Source organism: Periplaneta americana, chromosome 8 (genome assembly GCF_040183065.1).
Source record: "Periplaneta americana isolate PAMFEO1 chromosome 8, P.americana_PAMFEO1_priV1, whole genome shotgun sequence".
Classification (NCBI taxonomy): domain Eukaryota; kingdom Metazoa; phylum Arthropoda; class Insecta; order Blattodea; family Blattidae; genus Periplaneta; species Periplaneta americana.
Genome location: NC_091124.1, coordinates 63,750,370 through 63,776,880, shown reverse-complemented (window position 1 = coordinate 63,776,880; position 26,511 = coordinate 63,750,370). Strand labels below are relative to the sequence as shown.

At 36.0% G+C, this 26,511-nt stretch overlaps 1 protein-coding gene across 8 annotated transcripts in view; it reads right to left on the bottom strand.

Moving 5' to 3' along the window:
* The window catches only part of LOC138704766 (uncharacterized), a 466,235-nt gene that overhangs the window by 160,208 nt on the left and 279,516 nt on the right, over positions 1-26,511 (bottom strand). For 5 of the 8 annotated variants that reach the window (XM_069832979.1, XM_069832978.1, XM_069832980.1 and 2 more), the window contains one exon: positions 648-7,751. The exons of 2 other annotated variants lie outside the window; for them this stretch is intronic. In XM_069832979.1, coding sequence (XP_069689080.1) covers positions 5,749-7,707 — 1,959 coding nt within the window. In that variant the 5' untranslated portion in view covers positions 7,708-7,751 and the 3' untranslated portion in view covers positions 648-5,748. Of the gene's footprint in view, positions 1-647; positions 7,752-15,405; positions 15,638-26,511 lie in introns of those variants that run through there. One more of the 8 variants, XM_069832983.1, reaches the window with a different exon arrangement.

The window sequence follows — 26,511 nt, the reverse complement described above, 5'->3', positions numbered from 1 at the left end:
CTAACAGTCACAAAGAACTTCAAATTAAGAGTTTTGTTTCTGCACAGCATTCTTGTGGAAACCCAGGAACCTTTCTGAATCTTTCAGAAACCGGAAAAAGGATAACTCTGGTCTCTTTCTCTTACTGTTGCTACAATTTATAGCACTACAAACGTCTCCTTCTTGTCCCATATTATTATCCCAATTATTATATTTTAGCCATGAACATTTTCATTATAACCAATAACGAACATTTCACAAGCATCAATGTGAAATACGCAACCAGCTAGCACTCGATAGAAATACGACACAGTCCAAAGTCGACCATGGACAGTCTATTGTTTCTAGTTGCTAACCGCTTGGAGCGCTTTATCACGAGATTTGCAAAAAAAAAAAACACCTCAAGCTTCGCGACTGTATATAGTAGACTGTGATAATACAGTATAATACAATATAAAAACAATATTAATATAATGAATCTGAGTAACTCTCAAAGCACAAACCATAATAAGGAGATTAACCGTGATATAATTTTGTAACTAGGGTAGTATAAGTATGTTTGTATCAGTGTTATCGTTTGTGCTTTCAGATTTAGCCAATGGATATGCGTGTACCCACGTGGGGTGTGACCTTACGACGTCTTATGATATCGACATTCATTGACAGTATTACCCCGTTGCGTCTCATTCCCCTGAGACTTTCTCCTGGTTGGAGTACAGTATATCTCCTCGTTCCATCTTCTTAGAGGTCTGCCCTACTTCTCTTCTTCCTCTAGATCGTATGTTGTTTACTGCTTTAATAAGTCTTGTTTTGTCGGCTTTGTCTACGTGAGAGTTCCACTCTCTTTTCCTTGCTCTTACAAATGTCTCAACATCTACAATGTTACAATCCTCTATCAGGTCTTATTTCGCTTAAGATTCCTCTTAAAGTGTCCATCTCTGCTGTTGTCACACCTGTTTAGTTTGATTAGTGTCTGCTCTCGTGTATGCTCCACATATCATTATCGGTCTTACACATATTTTATAAATTCTTACCTTGCTTTCTGTTTTTAAATATTTATTTTTACATACAGCATCTCATATGTCCTGATATTCTTGACGCTTTGAAAACCTAGGTTCTTACTTCATCGATCAATCTGCGAGAGCTAAATATGTATGTGTATTCCAAGATATTTAAAATCCTTTACTTGTTACTATCATTTTTCTATTAACATCCAATTTACATCTTACGGGTTTTTGATATACACATACATTTACTTATTTCAGTATACACTTCCAAAATTAAATTTTTCTGCTGTTATTACAAACTGATGAGGTAATCATTGAAGCTCATCTTCTGTTCTGGCAATTAGAACTGCGTCATCTACGTAACATATAATATTAATTTTTTATAACCCATCTGATAACCAGGAAGACACTTCACATCTTGTATAATTTCATCCATTATGAAGCTGAATAATAAGGGACTTAAAGAAGAATCTCCTTGTTTTACTTATTTTTCACACTTAATTTCTTCTGGGAATTTTCTATTTATTGAAATCTTTGTTCTTCTACTTATATTCATTCCCTGTATAATATTTATTAATGTTATTGGAGTTCCTTTCTTTTTTTTTAGAATTCATATGCTATCTCCTAATTTTACTTTATCAAAGGCTTTTGTTAAATCTACAAAGCATAAAACGTGGGTGTTATATATTCAATTACTTTTCCAACTATTTGCATTATTATGAATATATGTATTGCATCTGTTTGGTCTAAATCCATGGTGTTCATCACTAATACTTAAGTGTGAGAGTAGCTTTCTTTTGTAATGTTTTTGTAGTAACTTCAAGACAGAAGAGAGAAGAGTAATAATTCCTCGATAATTTTCACGATCGTTTCTATTTCGTTGTTTAGATTTAGGTATAGTAGTATTGCTGACGCCAGCGTCTCTGGCGCGTGTCCTCGAGTACAATGCACAGTCTGCGAGCATCTGTTGATAGTGTAGCTGAGAATGGTACCACCTCTTATACACGTCACGTCAGCAATCTGCCAACCACAGTTGTTAGTCTTGCTGCTCAGACTGCGGCAAAAGTAAGATACTCGCACTTAACTTTCCTGCGGTGTGTCCTTGAGTACAGTGTCCAGTCAGTGAGTTTCTGTTGCCAATGCAGCTGAGAACGGTACCTCCTCCTAAATACACGTCACATCAACAATCTGCCAATCACAATTGTCAGCTTTATCGCCCATAGATTGCTACAAAGGTAAGACACTAGCACTTAAGGTTCCCATTACTTATTTCACATGCCAAAAACGGTAACGCGGTCTATACTTGCTTTCCATTCATTGGGAATTTTCTTATTTTTCCTTATAATATTAAAAAGTTTAATTATTTACTTCAGTAACTTTTTTCCTCCATATTTTAAAAATTCATTCTTTATCCCATCTCCTCTGTTATTTGAAATTCTTCATTTTATTCTGTTATTTTTTGTGTAGTTCGTGCTTCCTAGCTATCATTGTCAACTATAGTACCATAAGAGTAGAGATGTTGAAAATATTGTTTCCATCTTTCTTCATCGATTTTATTATTTTTACTGTTTCATTTATCTCGATTTTTTTTTATTTCTGAGCATTCGCCAAACTTTTCTTTGCGCATCATATAAAACAGATTCCACTTCCCTTGGGAATGCTTCCCGGTGAGATTCTCATATTAGTTTCATTTCTGATTTTCTTATATGTTTCTCTATCTGCTATGTTTCGAGTGCTTCTAAATTTAATAAACATATTATTTTTGTTGACTTCTTCATTAAACCATAGTATTTTATATCTTTTGAAGGATGTACCAACCTTTGTTTTTCCTATAGTCTCTACAGCTGTACTTAAAATGTTCTGTACCGGTACTTAAAATGTTAATTTTAAGTTTATTCCATGCAGTTTGTTCATCATGATTTATATATATATATATATATATATATATATATATATATATATATATATATATATATTGTCTTTAATTTATTGTTCTAAATGTCTTAAGTATAGGTCTCTAGTTGACAAATCATCCATTGATTCTATATTAAATATTTCCAAATATGTTGGTTGCTGTCTTTTTTAGTGTTTGGAATTCCCATCTTAATCTGCCAAGCAATAACATAGGACCTTTACCTATATCTGTTGAGTTCAATGGTATTACATCTAATGTTTCTGTAGGTTTGAATATTATATTAGTTATTATATAATCTATTACAGATTCCATTCTTCGTGAACCTCCAAAGGGGTATTTATATTTAAGGTCGTGGTTAAAAATGTATTATTAATCCTTAAATATTTTGACAACAGAATTCCATTAGCATATCACCGTTATAAATTTATTATTCACATATTTTATCTGCGAAATTGGTTGCACTCCATTCTCTACATACCTCACCTTGTAGACACAGAACTGGGACTAGGAAATTGAGAACGTAGTAAAGGCAGTCCTAGACATAGAATTTTAGTTTTATTCATGTCTAGTCACAAATAAGGAGCTCCTTTATGCGGATGTAAAATTCTTTACTTCATCTCCGAAGTCTAAAGCTGCTTTTACACGATTATATTTTCGTTAAATTGAACGCTTGACAATACTTCTCAAGACTTGCCAATACTTTACAAGTTTTATTGTCAAATCGTCTTGAATACTTTAGAAATGTTTCTAGTATCTTGAAAGTGAAGAAGAATATGTTACAATTGATCAAAGACTTCACAATTTTTTTTTAGGTATTCAATAATGGCATTCGAAAATATTATGGTGCCAAGAACCATTTGGCCGAGGAAAGGTGTTTGTTTACAAGATAATTCAATTATATGAAGAAAAAAAAAACTCATGCTAGCACGCCATAGGTTCTGTGGAATATCACAATAAAATGAAGAAAAATAATTCATATGAGGAAATTTCAAGGTAGATGTCCACAGTTAAGTACCAAGATAAGTATATTTTAATATAGAAAATTCTAATTTATATGCTAGGCAAATATTAATCGTAAATATATTGTTTTAAAACGATATTAAATAGTAATATTAGTTTGATGTTACCATACAGTTAAGTAATGCAAAATATTATTTTGTATAGTCTAGTTATTCTCCAGGGGACTTTCATATTTATACTGTAATATTTGGTAGGTAGACCTAAACAGGTTACAATGAACTTCAAACACATTTTTTAAAATCTTGCCAAATCTTCAGCAATATGAAACAGTTTTCGACAAATGTTTCTGATCAACCTCTGAAAAGTTGTCTGGTAAAATATTGAATTGGAAGAAAAATTTGATCGTGTACAAGCAGCTTAACAGAGTTTTACCAACCCAAAAATTCATGACCATCGACAAGATTTTAATGCGCTATCCTCAGTCCAGAGTAAGTACAGCAACCGTTAAATCAGCTAGCACTCCACCTAATAAATTACTGCAGCTATGGGGGCAACATCATATGCAGCTCTTCAAAAATGACGATTTGAAACCTGTCGTAATGCAACAGTGTAACTTCGAAATTATTATCGCGTAAATATTGAAAGAAAACAACATAGAAGAAATTAATTTCACACTGAAATAATTAATACAAATCAATTTAATTTAACTGATATAAAATGTATACTAAATGAGGGGTTCGGAAGTAAAACATGGTAAGTGACGTTTTAGTGTTTTGAAGTTATTAAGGTAGGTAAACATTTATACATGCAACAGTTTGTAGTTACCAGGAAAGTAAAATTTGTGTACTTTTGCCATCTGTGGAGATGTTGAAAAACTAACTAGTGCATTGAACGCAGAATGTAAGATACCATGTTATACGCTACATATCTCATTTATGACCAATATGTCAGTTAATATGTTCTACGCCCGAGCCCCTCAAATATACTAACCATATTAAAGAAGTTAAATGACAAACAAAGGCCTATATGTATTAAACTAACAAAACGTTACCAATATCACATATAATTATCCGTACGTAAAGATACCATTTGTTATTACGGATATATTGCAAATTCAGATAATAAGACTAGATGGTGTCTATAGGGAGCCTGTTTCAGGCAATCAGCGGTCTTTCCCGCAACATTTATGTCATCAACAATGAAAAAATATAGAATTATCTACGTATTCTATATAGAGATAAAAATACATAAAAAAACATGACACAATGCGCGATTGTTAAGTTTGGTCTCATCTTCAGACTAGCCGGATGACTAAACTTATACAAAACTTATCTAATTTTACTAGCGGTTTCCGAACCTGAAAAAAAAAAAACGGAAGAACAATAATATTGAAGGTCGTGCTGCCATCGTCTTAGAATCTAGAACAAGAGAACGAATAATAATAGACGGATTGTAACTTCAATATTATTAGGCATCTAAACTACCGAAATCCAGTAGAAAAACAGCACTGTTTACCAACCGATAAGATAGAAGTCATGCTCAAAGGAACGAACTTGAACACTAGCAGTATGAAGAATGTACAAATGTTGTGGGAGAAAATAGTTTTGTCTCTCTCAAAACGGATAATATTGAAATATTATAGAGTATTTACATATGCAAGGAAAACATCTGAAGAAATTGATCCACTCAAAATACTGCGGATTACTGAGATACTCTCAGTTGAAGAGGCACTTACGATTATGGCACATAAGTTTAAAGAATTTGGCGCTGAAATAAATAAATCTATAACCCGTGAAAATATAAAACACTTCCAGTCTTGCATTAGAGGTGCTATATAATTATCGACTGAGAATCACACGTATGTTAGAGATATAAATGCACAAACACTCAGTTGCAGTGGCAGTACAGCTTCAGCTCGGCGTCTTCTACGCATTCGGTCTGGTTGGCGTAAGTGTTGATGCGACTTACACTCCCCTTCAACTGAAAGACATTGTTGGAACGACCCACAGTGGCCTCGAACACGGCGCCTCCAGGAGTTGTGTCGAACTCCACCACATAGTCGTCGTATGGTCCCACTTGTATCTTTCGCTTCATGTTGATCACATGATTGAAGGCGAGTTCCGCACACACTGAGGATCCGTTCAAAGCCTTCTTCACCCGAGAATTGATCTCGGCGAGCACGAAGAGAGCAACGTCCCGCACCGTCTTGTCATCAGTGGACATGCTGCGGTATTTGTCGCACGTGCACCAATTGGGCGTGATACCGGCATCCTCGCAGGACCGGTCGGCGGGCAGCTCCGAAAATAGACTACGGCATTTGGGGCACCCAGGACAGCCAGTCACATTGTCGGATCCCTCGAGCAAGTTCCTCAGCGTCATATGCAAGTCGAATGGCGATGAGAGTCGGTGCTTATTGATCTCAAGGTTCTTGTACCATTCAGGATGTTCCTCTTTGAACCATTCCGGAACCCATATGTAGATAAAGGGAAGGCGTTCTTCGAGCCACCCAACTGAAGTCTTCCGAATATCACCCCATCGCATGCCGTGGTCGCTGAGAAACACCACGAGACTTGAGTTTAAGGTTCCCGTGTCCTCCAGCTCGTGGAAGAATTGGAGCACGCGGTCGTCCATGACGGTAGGCGTGGAGCTGCTGCTATGGCTGAAGTTATTAATCCACGTCAGCATGAAGTACAAGGCACTCTTGAAGACGGAGACGATGTCCGTCACATAACGCAGTAGGTACTCGCTGGTGGGCGTAGGCCCTAAGCATATGGCCATGTAGTCGCGTTTCTTCACAGACATGCGGTTCTGGGCGGCGAGTAGGAACGGCCTCAGGTAGTAATCTGTGGGTGGCTCCACAAAACCCGTCTTATGGTAATTGAACGTGCTGCTAGTGGGTTCGTCCTCTGCGTACACTGTCACGTAGCCCAACTGTGAGAACTCCTTCCAGATGAAGGTACAGTTATCGAACTTCTTGCTCGAAGAAGGCCAACAAGTCTTCCTTAGCTGCTCATTGCTGTGACCGGTGAGTATCGCCGCCAGGTTGGGCAGTGTGTTCTCGCCCACTTTGTTGTAGCCCAACAGCTCGAGCCAACCTCTTTCGCGCAGATGGCGCACCGTCTGCGGCATCGTGCGCAGCAAGTTGAGGCGCGACATAGAGTCGAAGCCCAAGAGGAGCACGCTGGGACGTCGTCGTCCATCCGAAGCGACTGTTTCCTGTTTGGACTTCGCGATAGGCTTCACCGGCACGACGACGTGTCCATTGGTATACACCTCCTTCTTCTTTCCCTTCTGTGTAAGGTCGAAGCACTTGACTAGCACGAACTCCTCCTGTGGCTTCAATGTCACTTCGTCCTCGAAGCTGGAACACTCGCCTACGTGATAGTAATTGTCTGCACTGTTGTTATAGTCATTACCCGTAGGGCCGTTGACTCGCATTACCGCCGAGTAGCAACAGCTCAAGTTGTGGTTGTGCGCTCCGTAATGAGACGCGGCACTACCGTTGAATCTCAGCACGTACCGGTCCTCGGAAGACCATTCCGTGAAAGTCAGGGGAGGCTTCGTGGAACATACTATAGGCTGCCCCCGCTTTATGTAGTTGCGGATGGACTCGTGGAAAGGGTGAACGTTCGGGATCTGACACTTAGGACTCCACACCAAATAGCTGTCCACCACCTCGAGGACGGATTCCTGTCTCTCTTCGTCGTTAAGCAGAAGTCGGCCGATATTCACATTGCCCTGGAGGAGGCTGTACGACAGGAAGGTCAGGAACAGTGTGAAACCCAGGACCACGGCCAGGCTCCCTCGTACACGCAGCACGCGGCCCGCTCGTGGCTTCAGATCCATTCTCTCAGGAGGCTCCCATCGCCGCGACGTCACGAGGCTCGTCTCTGTAATAACGGTCAAGTCAAAATGCTTCATTACACTGCCACATTGGTATTTTCAACCTCAACAATAGTAGTACAAATCATAAGAGTGATTAACAGCATTTGATTTAATAAAATACTGCAAATTTTGTCCTTAAACTCAACAGTGTTTGAATTTAGTAAGGATGAGCTCTAGTTACCGGTAATGTTCCAGAACTTCATACATAGTTTCATCATATTTATCCTATGACGTAATAATGCAGGACATTTTTAAGCAACTCCTCTAAAATTCAGGTCAGATTCATAGTTACGTGAAAGTTATCTTGCCACAATGGAGTGCAGTGAAACGAAAAGGACATTATCCGCGAGACCTGGCGTTCTATACTTGCCAGATTTTAGTGCCTAAAGACTGTCCCTTAGGATTGACTCGTCCTGTACAATTGAACCGTCAATTGTTGAAAGCAAATAAGTATTTTTTTTTCATTTTTTAGGATAAACATAAAACTGATTATTGCCGTTTGTGTTATTGCAATTGAACTGCATTTTTTTTAGTTGAAAGAGAACTTGATTCTGCTTATATTTCAAGAGAAATAATTAACCTATTGCGTATAATTTCAATTTTTAACGTTTAAATTTCTTTTGACTCATTTGGTTTCAACAATTTACCACTTTTTAAAGTTTATTTATGCCGATTTATGATTTTATTTTTATTAAACATCTAAAACTGAGCAATTACAATGTGACACAACAGTTACAAATTATTGTATGACAATTGAAATAATAATAATAATAATAATAATAATAATAATAATAATAATAATAATAATAATAATAATAATATAAACGGCTGCTCAAATAAAACACAGTGGACATCCAAACGATCTCTACAGCCAGAAATAATGAAGAATTGTTACAGATTAGCCGGGTCTCTATGTGATTTATACCGACAAAAGTATATACGTGAAAAGGTATAACAATATTGGCTGTCCCGTCGCTCTAATTTCCGGCAGCCAATTACGTTACAGGTCGGCTACATTTAAACGTGTGCGTCTTGTGATTAGCTGGTGAAGACGTCATGCATTTCCTAAAGCTCGATAAATACTTAATATAATCACCTGCCATTTTGGCTCTTTCGTTGGGGTTCGCAGAAAGCATACGAGGACGTTATTTGACGCTCAATTATTTACTGAATTACAGTGCGTTTGATTTATTATCATAGGAGCTACGGCATGATAATGTTTAACGGTGTGGCAAATAGATTCCTCGTCTGGTAACTCGGCGACGAAAGAACAAAAATAGCGAACAATACTACCTACCTAGAATTTATAGAGCCTTCACTTCCTAAGACGTAAGCAAAGAGGAGGAGTCACGCCGGGAATAACAGCGTCGCGACTTATAGTATTGCATACACAGAGTTTTCGCTCAAATATGAGGAAAGAGTGTTGAACTGAAATAAGTCAGTGACATTTGGTTTCAACAACGAACAGAGAATCATTCCTCTGTTTCCACCATATGCAGGACCGTGACTTGTTCCATTTTAATACCAATCGATCGGCTATAGACTGAAATGTAATATTCAGAAAAAATAAAACTAAATAAAATGAAATAAAATTTGTACTTATTTGGTTGTAACAATTTGACGATTCAATTACAATTGCTGAAATGAGAAGCAAGGTTTAATTATTCATACATTCTCATGCTCTCACTGAAACAACTCAAACTTTATTACAATAATTGTATGTCGCTAACTATCATTATATATATATATATATCACCTCTAGTCAACTGTGACAGACGATTGTATTGACAAACTTAGCTTAAATATCGATAAATTTATTCAAACGTTTAAGAAATCTGCTTCTCTCGAAATGCCAAACATAAGAATTGTAATGGGAACTAAAATACCGCAATTGTGACTCCTCACAACAGTGAAATGATGTCTAAGAACAGACAGAAAACGGAGTGGAAGACACGAGAAGAAAGCTCAATGCTAAACTACCCATACTAAAAGAAATCGGAATTTACAAACATGAATAAAAGGAGGAGGTGAAAACAATGGACACCAGCGACAGCATTCTGCTTTGAACCTACAGGAAAGAATAGCATTGGACTATCCAGAAAAGGAGGAAAAAGAATCCTGGTAGGCTGTTTTCATACTTATTTCATTCTCCAAAAGTGTATGATATGCGTTCTTGATTTATATAAGACCTCCTAATATTTAGAGTTGAGACATACAGATCTGGAAAATATTTTGGAGACGTTTTCATATCAATGAAACACTGAAAAGCTTTCATACAATTATTGTCCTGAAAATTCGTTTCAGATTTAAGTTACTTTACTGTTAACAAACAAGTTTAAAGTACAATTGATACAAAACAACTTATTACAAAAAATTAATAAAACAAGTATTATTACAAAAATTTCAGAAAGTGAACTATTTCTGCGTCAATGCATTCCTGAGCCTGCTTCATGCTTTGACGTACCCTATTGAAGACGCCTGGAGTATTTCGTATTTGTTCAAATCCATTTATGATCTTTCAGAACGTCAAAATTAGGTGTAGAAGTTACACAAACTATGGACTTCAAATACCTCCAGAGATAAAAATTCATTTAATTTAAATCGACGATCGGGCAGGCCATTCAATGGAGCCCCATGACCAATCCATCTTTGTAGGAAACGGATTCAAATTACGACGAACACTCAGACTAAAATGAGCCGGAGTGCTATAATGACAGTACCACATTTGAAAGGTAATGTCAGAGATACCTCGTCCATTAAATGGTTCAATTCGTTTCTGAGAAACCAACGAATAATTTTGTTATAGAAGTTTTACTCCAGAAGAGAAGTGAATTTAAGCTACCAACTTGTATTTCATTCATTGATTACGAAAAGACTTTTAACGACAGACTGTCAAGGAAGAAACTGTGAGAAATTATGTACAAAAAAGGGTTTCTAGACTACACAGTGAAGATTATAGCTTACAGAGTGAACCGTAAGTAACGTCATTAACTTTAGAGGATTATTATTTAAATATTTCAAATAAAAAAAGTTCAATATTCTGCTCGTTTTTGCTGCCTTTTCGAGATAAAATTTGTTTTATACGAAACATTTCATAGCGTGTTTTGGGAAAGCCTGTGATTTAATTCCCAATATGCTTAGTCAGTTTAAGAGAACAATTTATTTTGATAATAAATTATTGAAAGAATTTTAGTTTTGTCCTTTAAATGTGCAGAAATTTGATCTCATCAAATGTAACTTTTCGTTCTGAAAAGGAATTCTTAAATATCACATTTGTTCGGATCACATTTCTGCACATTTAAAGGATATTTCAAACATTTTTCATCACAAAACAGTGCTTTTTAGATAGGATAAGATAAGATAATAACTGCCTCCCATTGGAGGTAGCCCAGAAGGACTCAGTATACTCTCCTAAATGAATTTTACAATATTAAATGTTTACATAAATTTTGTAGAAATAAAATTAAAATAAACATATATGAATATAAAGTGAATAAAAAAATTAAACAGAGTGAATATGATGACTCAGAATTTGGCAAGAGCGTTTCAAAACTGAAGTTATGATGTCAGCAGTAAGTGTCTGTGGTAGTTCAAAAGTCTTCCTGAAGCTTTCAAAGAACTTGGGAATCACACCACGAGCTCCAATAAGAAGACCAATCACCTCAATGTCTTCAAGCTGGTGTTTTGGTTTGAAGTAATCAACTGTTGGCAGATAAATGTTGATCTTTTCTTTATTGACATCCTCCGGCTGGCTACTCCCCATTTCAATCCTTATGGTAGGATCAATTATATATATCCTTTCTTGGTAGTCTGCGAATACGCTATGATGTCAATACGTCTAGAAGAGCAATTAGTAGCAAGGCAAAAAACCTTCCTCTTCTACTATCCAAGACTTTTTTCTTAAAGCAGTTGCAATTAAGGATCGAACATGATGGTGTCTGGTATTTCGGAAGAGTAAACCTCTGTTACACTGACCTTGGACGTGGGCAATGGTTTCAGACTCCGGGCAGCCATGTCTGCACCGGGATCCGTCCAAAGAGCGACCAGGTACTCCTCTAACTGCTGCTAAATTGGCATTCATTTTGAGGCAGGTTACCCATTCAGATGTAGATAGTCCAGACTTATTAAAAATCCAGGCGTTGGCTTTAGGTATTTGGCTGTACAATTCTACTCCTCTGCCTCTTCCAGGCATTACTTTCCACGATTCGAATTTTGCATTTCTTAATTCCTCTCTTGATTTCCTAGTTACAGATTTACGAAGTTCAACTGGACAAGGGAGACTTAGATGTTGACAGGAAGAATTAAGTTCAAACATCAAAGGTCGCATACTACATTTACATAAGGATTTTCATTAAATATTAAAGTGATGCAGATGTTGCAGTGTTGCAAGAACGCTTCCCATGATGCTCTGACTAGTCCCAAACCTCTGTAGTTTTTGCTTGCATAGGCTATAACATACTAGTAAGTGTATCAGATGGCAACATAAGCATTTGTTTAACAGAACTACGGATTAACTTGTCAATATCTTCTAAGAATGTTCCAGGTAACTGATGGATAGGAGTCATTTGTAATGGGTAGATCAATTTAGGCCATATATACTGGTTAACAATGTTGAGCTTTTGATCTGGACGGAGCATGGAGGTGGATACTAAATTTTCCAAATCATTTTTCAGACTTAACATAAATGCCTCCCGATCAAATGTTATTTCCTCATTGAATGATACACCCAAATATCTTATAGTTTCTTCTTGTTTGAGCCCTCTTATGGAGCAATCTTCATAAAGAATCAGATCCTCTTCACGTAACTGAGCATAGCGGGAATTTAATCAATTTATTTTCCAAAACTCGCTATGAAATGTTTCACATAATTTTTTTTTTCTCGGAAAGGAAGCAAAATAGTATTAAGCTTTTCTATTTGAAATATTTCAAAGAATAGCCTCCTGAAATTAAGGGCATTACTTACAGTTCACTCTGCATCATGACTAAGAGAAAGGCAGAAAATGGAAAAGATTGGAAAATGCTCGTTTGCAGTGAAAAACCTACCCTTGGGCGGAACACTATGAATGAATGAATGAATGAATGAATGAATGAACGAAGATATGCTTTTAACTACTGACAAAGGATTACAAATTATCAAATTAACAATACATCAATTAGCATAAACCAAGGAGTAAAAAGTTGTCTGTTGTTTTCTGCTCTATTGAGTAATGTGTATGTATATTCTCCGCCTCATCAAATTATTTATTTTCGGACCATATCATATCATATCATATCATATCATATCATATCATATCATATCATATCATATCATATCATATCATATCATATCATATCATATATCATATCATATCGTATCATATCATACCATATATCATATCATATCATATCATATCATATCATATCATATCATATCATATCATATCATATCATATTGTATCATATCATATCATATCATATCATATCATATCATATCATATCATATCATATCATATCATATCGTATCGTATCGTATCGTATCATATCATATCATATATCATATCATATCATATCATATCATATCATATCATATCATATCATATCATATCGTATCGTATCGTATCATATCATAGGTACAATCCTCTCCCAGAAATGCTCCTTGCTTGGAGGGTTGAAGGTAACATGAAGCAGAGTGGGATGGTATGTCATATGTAAGTGGTAGATACTTAAAAAAAAAAAAAAAAATTGTATACTATTTGTACATGACTCTCGTACGTTTATTATTTCTGCAAAGTATCGGAAGAAACGTATTTCTGTACGATGAGCAACCACAAAGCAAAATGCCTTCCTTGTAAGAACTACTACAGGTAGGCTATATTTATTACATTTTATCATTAACAGGTATTTTAAAATTTCCCATGAAAATAAATATGGGTTTGTAGTAATATAAATTGTGTGATAAGATATGGCACATAATTTATAGATATTATATTATATTATATTATATTATATTATATTATATTATATTATATTATATTATATTATATTATATCATATTATATTATATTATATTATATTATATTACTTACTTACTTACTTACTTACTTACTTACTTACTGGCTTTTAAGGAACCCGGAGGTTTATTGCCGCCCTCACATAAGCCCGCCATTGGTCCCTATCCTGAGCAAGTTTAATCCATTCTCTATCATCATATCCCACCTATCTCAAATCCATTTTAATATTATCTTCCCATCTACGTCTCGGCCTCTCCAAAGGTCTTTTTCCCTCCGGCCTCCCAACTAACACTCTATATGCATTTCTGGATTCGCCCATAGGTGCTACATGTCCTGCCCATCTCAAACGTCTGGATTTTATGTTCCTAATTATGTCAGGTGAAGTATATAATGTGTGCAGCTCTGCGTTGCGTAACGTTCTCCATTCTCCTGTAACTTCATACCTCTTAGCCCCAAATATTTTCCTAAGAACCTTATTCTCAAACACCCTTAATCTCTGTTCCTCTCTCAAAGTGAGAGTCCAAGGTTCACAACCATACAGAACAACCGGTAATATAACTGTTTTATAAATTCTAACTTTAAGATTTTTTTACAGACAAATGCTTGTCAACCGAATAATAACAGGCATTTCCCATATTTATTTTGCGTTTAATTTCCTCCCGAGTGTCATTTATATTTGTTACTGTTGCTCCAAGTTATTTGAATTTTTCCACCTTTTCGAAGGATAAATCTCCAATTTTTATAGTTCCATTTCGTACAATATTCTGGTCACGAGACATAAACATATACTTAGTCTTTTCGGGATTTACTTTCAACCCTATATTATATTATATTATATTATATTATATTATATTATATTATATTATATTTGAATCATGTGTCGTATCATGTCACATATGAAGGGTTCAGAGCCATAGTGGGCCAAGCGCTATTTATTAAAAACGGCGAAAGCAAGGGTTAAATTTAAGTGAATACAATAGTTTAATAAAGATTGACATATCATTTAGTTTTAATGTGTATACTTTATATTACTTGCTATATGTTTCCATTGAATTATGGTAATAACTTCATTTTAACCCTTGTTTTCTACGGTTTCAGTAAATGGCACTTGGCCCACTATGGTTCTGAACCCTTCATATAGCCTATTACTAACAAATCCATATTTATTTTCATGGGCAATTTTAAAATGTATTATTGATAGACCTACAATGTAATAAATTTACCGGTAGTAAGTTCTTACAAATAAGACATTTTGCTTTGTGGTTGCTCATCACACAGAAATGCGCTTCTTCCGACCCTTTGCAGAAAAAGAAACGTAGAAGAGTCATGTACAAATTGTATACAATTATATACCACTTACGTATAACAATACATCATTCCACTCTGCTTCATGTTACCGTCAACTCTTCAAGCATTCCTGAGAGCGGATTGTAACGCGCGCAGCACAAAAGGGCACTATCGCCCAACCTAAAATTTATTATAGGATTACTGTTGGAACGTTAAGTGGATTCAAAACATTACATCTCTCTTCACATATATGCAGTGAAAAATCCCAGCAGGAATATTACTTTGTAATAATGAGAAAGAAAGAAAGAAAGAACAAGGTAATTATATAAGCAGAAACTTTTCATCATGTTAAAATAGGAATAGAGACGTGATGCAAACTTACATTCAAAACCTGTCGCTCTGCGAGATGTGTTACAGCCATGTCACGTGACCGGTCCAGGTGTTCGATATGTCAGTGGCGACGCGTATCGGTAACGTAAGTAATATTGGTCTTCATTAACTCTACTCCAAAACACAAGTTGAAGGAAGAAATCCATCTGTGTGCAAGTAACACAAGGAGGAAGCCAGCCTGCCACAGGAATCACTGCTGCATATCACCTCGTCGGCGCCTGCATATTGTACTGTCCTTGAATGAGTCATGGTAATTGCGGGTCTTAACAAATTCCATTCTCTGTTCTATGGACTTGGCGAAAGCGGACTGACCAGGTTCGACAATCGAGCAATCCAGCAGAACAAAAGTAGGGTAAAGGTTGGTAATATTGTGATACCAATAATATTATATTTTTGTAAATTTTTACAACCTTACTGAGCGAGAGAAGAACCGGTTTTGTGCAGAAACTTGTCCACGAACATTCCCTTAATACGTTGACGCAAAAAACCGATCTTCCTCTCGCTCAGTAAAATTGTAAAAGAATTCTCAAAAATAACTATCATAATATTATCAATATCACAATATTACCAACTTTTTCCCTATTTGATGAAAATGTTGCCAACTTCAACATTTCTTCTGGTTTAATTCTGTGGGTGATGGTTCATGCGATGAAAAAGCTGAAGAAGTTGCTGTAGAACAGTGGTGCGCAAAATGAACGCAACCCACAAGACAGGATTTAAATGGCAACTACATACTGTGGGAGAGGTTGTACTCTACAGTGCAGTGACGGATTTACAGACAGTTGCGCCACTACACTCCTACCTACCATATGTAATTAGAATAGTCCATTCAAGTGATATTTAATTAATCATTTTTCAAAGCAATTTCTTCGAAAATTGGATTTATATCTGTGCATGCTATTTTCAGTTGCGCAAGGAGATGAGCATCGCTTAAGCGGGATTTGTGGCTGGACTTTATAAATTTCATTTTAGAAAACAGCTGTTCGTACTGGTAAGTTGATGACTACATACCGTCATTTCCCATAACTATGGTACCGGAACACAACTATGGTTCAGGATACAACCATTTAAAGATCATTGTAGAAGTAACACAGACCGTTCGTAGATAACTGCAGTGACTTGAATTCAAACTACAGTACAGCAAAAATATAGATAAACGAGGTACTACGTTATGGAGTACAAAATTTGAATAGTTGTATCGTGGACAATAGTTATGTTCCAGGACCATAGTTATGGGAAATGGCGGTACTCATTATTTTTGAAGCAAACTGTCTAAGCAGTGGATATATAGTACTGGACATCTTTTAAAAAATTTTAGGCCCAGTAGACCTTCACATTCTGCTTTCAAGAAGCTATCATTCTGAAAATACAGTACTTCTAACTGCAATTCTGGGATAACATTTTCAATTTAAACATGAAAAGCAGTGGCAAAACTATTGAAATCTTTCTTCATCCTTTGAAAATCACTAAATCTGTGTTCTTTGAACTCGTATAACAGGTGATCTATTTTAAGCATGTACATATTTAAGTTCGCGTCCTGAATATTCCTAAACATGAGAAATGAAAGAACCGCCTTTCTTGTAAGTGTGATATCCTCTCGATTCATATGATTCGGCGAAAGACATTGTATCACTAATGAAGCTCCGAAGTACAGCAATCCAGTATAATCCGCCACGTACACGCGCAGTATTTTCATGGAGTGGGGGAAGGGGAAGGTAGGGGGTAAGTTTGATGTTTCGCTGAGGTCTGACGTCACTGCGGCAATGCCGCAGGAATGCCCACCATTGCTGTAGAATATGTTTTCGTGATGTATTGCAACGATCTGGAAATCAGTGGCGAAGAGTGAAGTCAATACCAAGGCATGCACTATGCTATTACCACAGTCTACTATATACAGTCACGAAGCTTGAGTTTTGAGGGTGCTAGAAACAATAGACTGTGACGGTACTATTTTGCATTGCCTGTAATGAGGCGATATTAGCGATCCTAGTGGTGAGCAACTATCTAATGTTTGCATATTTACTACGTATTGAACTTCGCGACTGTATATACTAGACTGTGCTATTACTTCAATTCCTCTCAAGAAAGTTAGCGTAGCTAGATATAATTCCTTACTTATTATTATTATTATTAATATATTAATATTAATATTAATATTATTATTTATTATTAGTTTATTAATATTAATATTATTTATTATTATTATTATTATTATTATTATTATTATAATTATTATTATACACAATAAAGTTCTATTTTTTAACTTTCAAAATGTAACTCTGTGGACTAGCCAGTATATAACTCGTATATGTAAAATCCAGCCCCTATTAGATTAGGCACTGGTCTGACCCAAGAAAATACTGTATAATTTGCTTCTCCACAAAGCTCCCATGTCGGAAAGGTTTCAATTTAACGTCACACTGACATACCTCGTTACAGTCATCCATTTTCACATTAAATAAAACAACGAAATACAATTTTACCTTCTCACTGATCTGAACGAAACTTGAGTACTTCACATGTCACGAAATCATGCTACGCTGAAAGCTAAAATTGTGAAATGTAAGGATATTTCAAAACGCAGGATAAATATGGGAAATGCGTGTTATTATTCGGTTGAGAAGCTTTTGTCATCTAGTCTTTTGTCAAAAAATCTGAAAGTTAGAAATTATAAAACAGTTATATTACCGGTTGTTCTGTATGGTTGTGGAACTTGGACTCTCACTTTGATAGAAGAACAGGTATTAAGGGTGTCTGAGAATAAGGTTCTTAGGAAAATATCTGGGGCTAAGAGGGATGAAGTTACAGGAGAATGGAGAAAGATTCTTCACCTGACATAATTAAGAACATAAAATCCAGACGTTTGAGATGGGTAGGACATGTAGCACGTATGGGCGAATCCAGAAATGCATATAGAGTGTTAGTTGGGAGGCCGGAAGGAAAAAGACCTTTGGGGAGGCCGAGACGTAGATGGGAAGATAATATTAAAATGGATCTGAGGGAGATGGGATATGATGGTAGAGACTGGATTAATCTTGCTCAGGATAGGGACCAATGGCGGGCTTATGTGAGGGCGGCAATGAACCTCCGGGTTCCTTAAAAGCCAGTAAGTAAGTAAGTAAATAAGTAAGTAAGTAAGTACGGATCTTTGAATTGTGAACAACAGTGTCGATTTTGCTGCTGTGCTGAAAATATCGCTGTCGGAATAATAATAAAAATAAACGCTCGACCTGGCAGAAAACTGTGCGTCAGTCCACCACTGTCGTACACATACAACGTTACATTCTACTTTTATGACACAAAAACCGACTTATTTCACCCTGACACACCCTTTCTCTGCTCGGCGATTTTCTGAGATCTGTGAACAGTCATACACAGACACCCCGAAGCTTCAGAAGGCATTTCTGTCGAACATTGCATATAATTGCATGCAGTCTAACCTGACAGATGTATTCTAAATACAGCAGTATTTAACATTTGCGCGGAAAATAAAACGAGAAAAAGGACTGTAAAAATAATAATAATAATAATAATAATAATAATAATAATAATAATAATAATAGACAGGGTTTAAAAAAACAACAGGGCATGCATAGCGACAAGAAAGGAGCTTAGAAACTCATTTATTAATCTAGAGTGGGCACTTTCCAATCCGTGGACGTGAGGTACAGTAGTGGCAAAAAAACCAGACCGATCTTTGTAGCTGATTTCAGAGCCTTGTTCACTCCAGAGCACGATAGACTGGTAACTAAGACTTTCGTGGCTCGAATCCTGCCTGGGAAGGAAACTTTTTTTTTTTTTTTTCTTATTCAAATTTATTACCAATACTTTTCTATAGCTGGTGAAATTCACGTTCTGGGAATAATAAGTTAATTAAGTAGTAAAATATCGCTGCAATCGAAAAGTATTGGTAATAAATTTGAATAAGGGACAAAAAAAAATTTCCTTCCCAGGCAGGATTCGAACCACGAAAGTCTTAGTTACCAGTCTATCGTGCTCTGGAGTGAACAAGGCTCTGAAATCAGCTACAAGGTTCGGTCCGGTTTTTTTGCCACTACTGTACATTGCAAACCTATTATATCCTATCACAAGATGTGTGACAAGCAGCTCTTGTTGACGCAACAATATACTCACGTGAAACGAAAACTGGTGTCATATAGAAAAAGATGCAATGCAACAAATACAATAATCAACAAAATATATGTACAACAATGTACATTCTCAATGTTTCTCAACCAAAATTTCTTCGATTTTCAGATAAACATATTTTGAATTCTGAATAATATTCTTTCCACGTCACAACACGTGATAGGAGCAAACTTGGAAATATAAAGTTAATTTTTTTCAAGTATACCCAATTTTGATTCGTTTCTTTTCCTTTGATCTTTTTTTTTAATTATACACTTTGCAAATAATATTATCTCTTCCTGCATAAAAATGCTTACTGTGTATTTATTTACATTCCATAGTATTCTTACATCACTTCACAGCTAGAATACAGAACATGTCAAAAATCTTAATAGTACTAGAAATTAGTTTAAATATATACAGGAGTGTTTAAAATATACCGAACGACTTTACGTTATACTAGTACAATAGAAGGGGTTAATATTGATACCTAATACAAGACATAAATATTCATACAGAGTTGTTGGTTTATGAATAATTTCTTTAATATGATGTTTCCAATTTAAACATATATAGGTTTGTAAGCTAGAAATTAGGTTGTTGTTTCTATTAGAGGCTTGTTGATTAATATTGCGCTTGAAATTTGCTAGGCTGAATTTGGGCAGGATTTAAATTGGATTATGTTAATTTTATTACGATACTACTAATTTATTGGCTGACAAGCAATCACATATTTTGAGGAGAATTGCCTCTGTTGAACATTGGAATGTATTGGCGTTATTGGGTGTAATTACTATACATGTGTCATCTGCAAATAATATGGGATGACCTACATAATTTATTAGCGGAGCAAGATCATTTATGAACACTGCGTATGTATTTTAACAGAATATTTAGAATGATTTTTCTAGTGCGAACTGTAAAATACTATGTTCAATAAAACACAGTGAGTATAAACAAATAAATATTATTTACCCTATCAAGTACACGAGACTTAAAATCTTTTCGGATTGCATGTTGCCGCTTATAGCCCACTTCTAACTCCATGAAATTAACTTTATTACCTTCTTTAGTGAGATGTGAATCAAAACTGCATAGTCTCGATGCACTCGCCTGTTACTGAGTATCTTCTATGTGCTTAGTACCAGTTTATACTGGATGTTCAGTTCAAAGTGTGTCATGGCTCGCTGTATGTCGTCATATGACTAGCCGATGAGCCCAGAGAATTCAATCTTCCTACACTTCCGCAGAGGTATATTACCAATGTGTCAGAGAAGTTGCCTAGCAAGTACGGCGTTCATTCTGAAGAGTACTTACTGATATGTACGGTAACGCCGGTAATGGCAGGAATGTGAACTGTTTGGAAACATGTACTGAGGTGGGTTTTTTTCTTACTGTCGGGATATGAGGAGAGGGTTAAGACGATTTCTTACGTATTTGTTGACATTAACTTCGACGGTCAACATGGACACGGAGCATTTGATTTGTATTGTGGAATGTTGCCGTATGCAACCGATGATAACAAATACCCTGCGTAAGACTTGGCCGCGCAAAACACAGTTCGAAAGAGATTATGGTAGCACACAGACAGTACAGACCGCCATCTGTTGCTACGACGTTCAAGTTATACCGTACACGTTCTCAAGTTCAGATTGAACGCCTTGATTAATAGGCAACTTCTCTGACATAAAGGCTGAAACTCGCTTCAAATCGCTGACTCACAACAGTGACGTCATGACACACTTTGAAATGAACACCCAGTAGATGCTGTCTTACACAGCGTGTGACGAATAGTGTTTACAAGACGACTCACAGTGTGTAATTTCAAGCAGCTAGCCGGCCAAAAATTAATTTTCACACCATATCTTTAATGCTAAATTCTTATATAGACGTGTTTATAATACTCCAAAGTATACTATCCAAGTGTAGACAGATGCTTACATCTGGTAGGGGACCCTCACAATAGAGCGAAAGTTGCATGTCTGCGATAAGATCATTTACGCTGCAGAGGCAGGCGTGCAGTTTGAATTTGGATGGTGGAAAGTGGTGAAGTTAGTACAGTATTTTTTTCTAATACAGAGTGTGGACATATTGTAAGAAGGTATGTACTTACATATAAGCTAATTTTCGTGACAAAAATTATTATCTTATTGTCTAGAATAAGTGTCTGGATAAACATGAGCAAAGAGTTTGAATTTTACCTTATTATAGGACTTCGAGTTGACTTTTAATAGGTGTAGCCCTCTATCACCTCGATAAAATTTTGTAGAGATATTCATTATACTTTTCTGAATACGATGTCGTGATTTTTTTTCTGAAAACAGGTGCAGACAGAGTAGCCATTAATTATTTTCAGACACCATGCGCTCCGTAATCCGGAGAGCTGTTTTCCAGATGTGGAACAAGAGAGAGAGAAAAGTGAAATTCTCAAATATAATTGAACATTTTGGTCTCAAAGATTACTCTGAAGACATTTTACAGCCAATAAAAATAAATTAAATTTCTATGCTCGAAAATTCGATTACGGTGGGAAAAATACAGCACAAATGAGAAACATTTCTTAAAATATAATGCGCTATATTTGAATCAAGATGCAAAGTCTGAGAATAAAATATATAATACTTTGCCATCTACTACAAAACAATTCCAATTTGAGTCTGCCAGTACAAGCATTTGAGGACGTCCACCTAAACTTTTCGGAGAACTGAGCGAAAGATCAAAACGGAAAACAAAAAACTAGTCCACTCTTTAAAGAAAGATCGCTAGAAGAAAAGCTTTCTGCTGCCCATATGAGTTTCAGAACTTCTAGGAAAAGAGATGCGGCCAATTTTGTAGGAGACCTTTCACTTGCATCACTTCAACGTGCGACAAAATGGAGAAAAGAACGTGAAAATTGATTTTGCAGGAACGACCAACAATTGTCACCTAATAAGGATCTCGCTTGATTACTGATTTACAGTTGAGTTCTAATCAATATAAAGAATTAAGGGAAATGCAAAATCTTGTAGCAGTTAATTTAGACCCACCGTTTTATTTATTGCGAAACATTAAAGATAGGATTGGTTCAGGCAGGAAAGGGGACTACCTTGTTGACATGATAAAACACAGCAGTGGCAATAAAAACGATGCAAATACCGCAGGAATATTTTTCAAGGAGGTTTCCACTTTAGAATATATTACGGGAATAGATGGAAATCTAATAAGTCGTTTACACACATAGTATCAGAAACCTTTTTCTTGTGGTTTTGCAATACTGATGAACGGGCACATGACATGTATGCAAAGGAGACAAGGGAATTATATTTATGCTTGCACAAATAGTATTATATGCCTACAACCCTTCACAAACTCTTGGCACATGGACAGTAGGCCACAGGACACTATTATACTTACTGGCAAACTATCTGAGGAAGCCCAGGAAACGAGGAACAAATACTAGACTATATATTACACTTTTCAGAGAAGTCTTCGCACGAAAAACATCAAGAAAGACACAAATACCGATCTTTTACTCAGGCTACTTATGCATTTCTTTGGACCCTTACATCACCAGCTTAAAGAAATTAAGAAGAGAAAATCGCGGTCGATTTCAATAGCAGTGCTGCAGTTCTCTTCGAGCCTCCATTACTCGGTGCTGCCGAAGGAGAGACTAACAGCGAGAATACAGATTCTGAGGTGGATGCATTTGACGTCTGAACAAGTGAGATATGTAGCAATATTCCTTTGTCTGACGCTTTGGATTTTAAGCGCATTCCACATTATGAACATTAATTTAATTTTTCACTCAAATCGAATTTTTTTTACGATATTACTAATTTTATTTTCAGTGAAAATAGTTGCTATTTTCATTTTCATTATTAAAAACTTATCCACTTCAATAGTTAAAGGTACATACCAAATTTTATGAAAATTGAGCGATTAGTTTTCGAGAAATGATTTTTGGCCGGCTAGACTCGCTAAATTACACACTGTGGCGTCGGGTGGTGTAAGATCACCTGAAATGTGATGTGTAAAGGAAATGTGTTCTGGAGATAATTCTCAAAATGTTTTTGCAGTTGGTGAAAGAAAGCCACTAGTCCTATCTTTTTCCGTAATTTTACATTTGTTCTCTGTGGATTCTAAAAAAAAAAATAAATATTTGAAACGATTTTCCGTGCAATAATATTTATAGTCCCGTCGCTCTTATTTCCGTCAGTCAATCACGTTGCAGGTCGGCTACATTTAAACGTGTGCGTCTTGTGATTCGCTGATGATGACGGTATGCATTTTCTAAGGCTCGATAAATACTTAATATAATCGTCAGCCATTTTGGCTCTTTCGTTGGCGTTCGCAGAAAACACACGAGGACGTTATTTGTCGTTCAATTATTATATGCTGAAGTACAGTGCGTTTGATTTATTATTATTGGAGCTACTACATGATAATGTTTAACGGTGTGACAAATAGATTCTTCGTCTGGTAGCTCGGCAACGAAAGAACAAAAATGGCGAACGGTACTACCTACCTAGACTTTATAGAGCCTTCACTTCCTAAGACGTAAACAAAGAGGAGGAGTCACGCCGGGAATAACAGCGTCGCGACGATATAGTACATCATTGCTGTCACAGCAGTCCATTCTTCACATACCATTATATCAAACTGCCCATCATTACAAATTTGATGTTATTTCTTATAAACTAATATTGTTTTTATATTTTATTTATTTATTTAACCTGGTAGAGATAAGGCCATCAGGCCTTCTCTTCCTCTCTACTAGTGCTATGGTACAAAAAAAGCGTACGAAACACGTTTATAATATTACACAGATCGAGCGAATTGGCTCGGAGGTAACGTTTGAGAATCGTATTTGAGAAGTTCCGGGTTCAAACATCGTGGCTGACCAATCTGACTGAAATTTTTCATGGTTTCTCTCAATCACAAAAGTAAATGCCGGCTTGGAAATTTACATACCATGATTCGACACCGACTCAGTCACCAGTATCATAAACATTAATAAAAATCTAAAATCAGTTACAGTATGTGAATACAAGCCTCTATAACACATGACAATAACAACAGGAACTCAACAATAGTAGAAACGGCGTACTGACATACTTAAAGATCCTATACACGCGATATGACCGCAGATATTAAAGCGTAAATAAATAAACGAAAAAAAAATGTTTATAGTTATTATTAAATATTACATTTGTTCATAATATGCCACATTAGTGTACCAGTGCCGTAAAATATTACCAAATATTACCACGGGGTAACTTGTGTCATAAAGTATTATGAAACAATTTGCCGTGCTATAATATTTAATACATAATTGTTGCCATAGTAAGCCCTGGGACCACAGGCACTTCGTTTCCTAAACATTGACTCATGTAATAAAGTATAACACAAATTTTTTTCATAATACTATACAGGTACTATTAAGGCACAATGAAGCCAGTTTATTTTGCTGTCTTGTGAATTTTCTCAAATGCACTTAAGAGATTTTAAAGATAATATAGGCTATATAACTATTTCAGAGCATATTTCGTTGGCTATTCTGTTGGTTATTCTTTCTGTCCATTTCACATGCTCCATTCTTCTCCAAATGTGAATATGAAGAAGAATGGAGCATGTGAAATGGACAGACAGAATAAGAAACGAAGATGTATTGGAAAGAGTGGGTGAAGAAAGAATGATGCTGAAACTGACCAGAAAGAGAAAAAGGAATTGGTTAGGTCATTGGCTAAGGAGAAACTAGTACATACTAGTGTCCTGCAATGTTTTAACATGACAAAGACAACCAAGACATTACAAAATTTATCTTATTTCATATGAAAAACTAATCGCAAGATCTTTGCTAAAATCCGTAAGCGGTTAAAACATGAAAAGGTGAGAGTGGAGGACAGCGAATATTTTTGTGACAAGATGGAACAAACATGACAAACCACTTTATGCAGAGCGAACATCGGTGAATATCGAACTTCACCATACTGAACAAACTTGAAACGAACACAACGCCTGTAATGCACAACGCGAGTACATACTATAAAATTAAGTTCGCAGGACAGTCTCTGAATGGGAACAGGCTAAAAACATATCTTTATACGAGAAAAGAAATAAGAAGAGGATGTGGAAGACTGTCTTAGAATGCACAAGTTGCAGGATAAATGAAGGTTGTAACCCGATTTGAAATTCTATCATATTCTGCCCCACACTCCCCTACCTCCTACCATATGGAATTATGTAGTTCATTTGCAGTTAAGCATGCGAGGTATGGTTTCCAGCTTGTATTATAACAGAGACAAGAGTAATAATCAGAACAGCTAGCACGAGAACGCAACCAAATGAATGCGAATAATTTGGAATACGTGAGCATAAATACCACTTTATTGGAATACATTACAAAACTCAACATATAAATAAATTCCGGGCTGTGGTATTCGTATAAAATACGAAAATAGTATAACAAATAAAGAACAAATATCAGAGGGCTTTGCTAATTTACCAAACACAATAGAGTTGCTCCCTGACGAGATTTCAATAGAAAATAAATTCTGCGTTGCATCAGGAATACACCAGCACATAGAATGTCACCCGGTTTCTGGAATGGAACTACAGTTGTGTAGGTTCAAATGTTTTATTTTTGTTTGCAAATGGAGAGTATGGGCCTATGATGAGAAGTAGACTAATTAATGAAGGGCATACAATTATTACTTTCTCATCATATGAAATGACATTCCGAAATTAGTCCCAGCTCACAAATTTTTCCATTATGGATCACTTAAAATATAGGCCTAGATACGTTTATAATTATATAGAATCAAGATTAGTCAGAAGTCAGGAAATGATTTGAAAGTCCTCAATCTTTACTAAAAAGTAAGTTTATAGAAAAATAGCAATTTAGTTTAGTCCATGAAATAATAGCGTTTATTTAAGTACAAATCAATTTCAAAATATTCGGATATAGTCGCCATTTTCCTCCTCTCTCTTT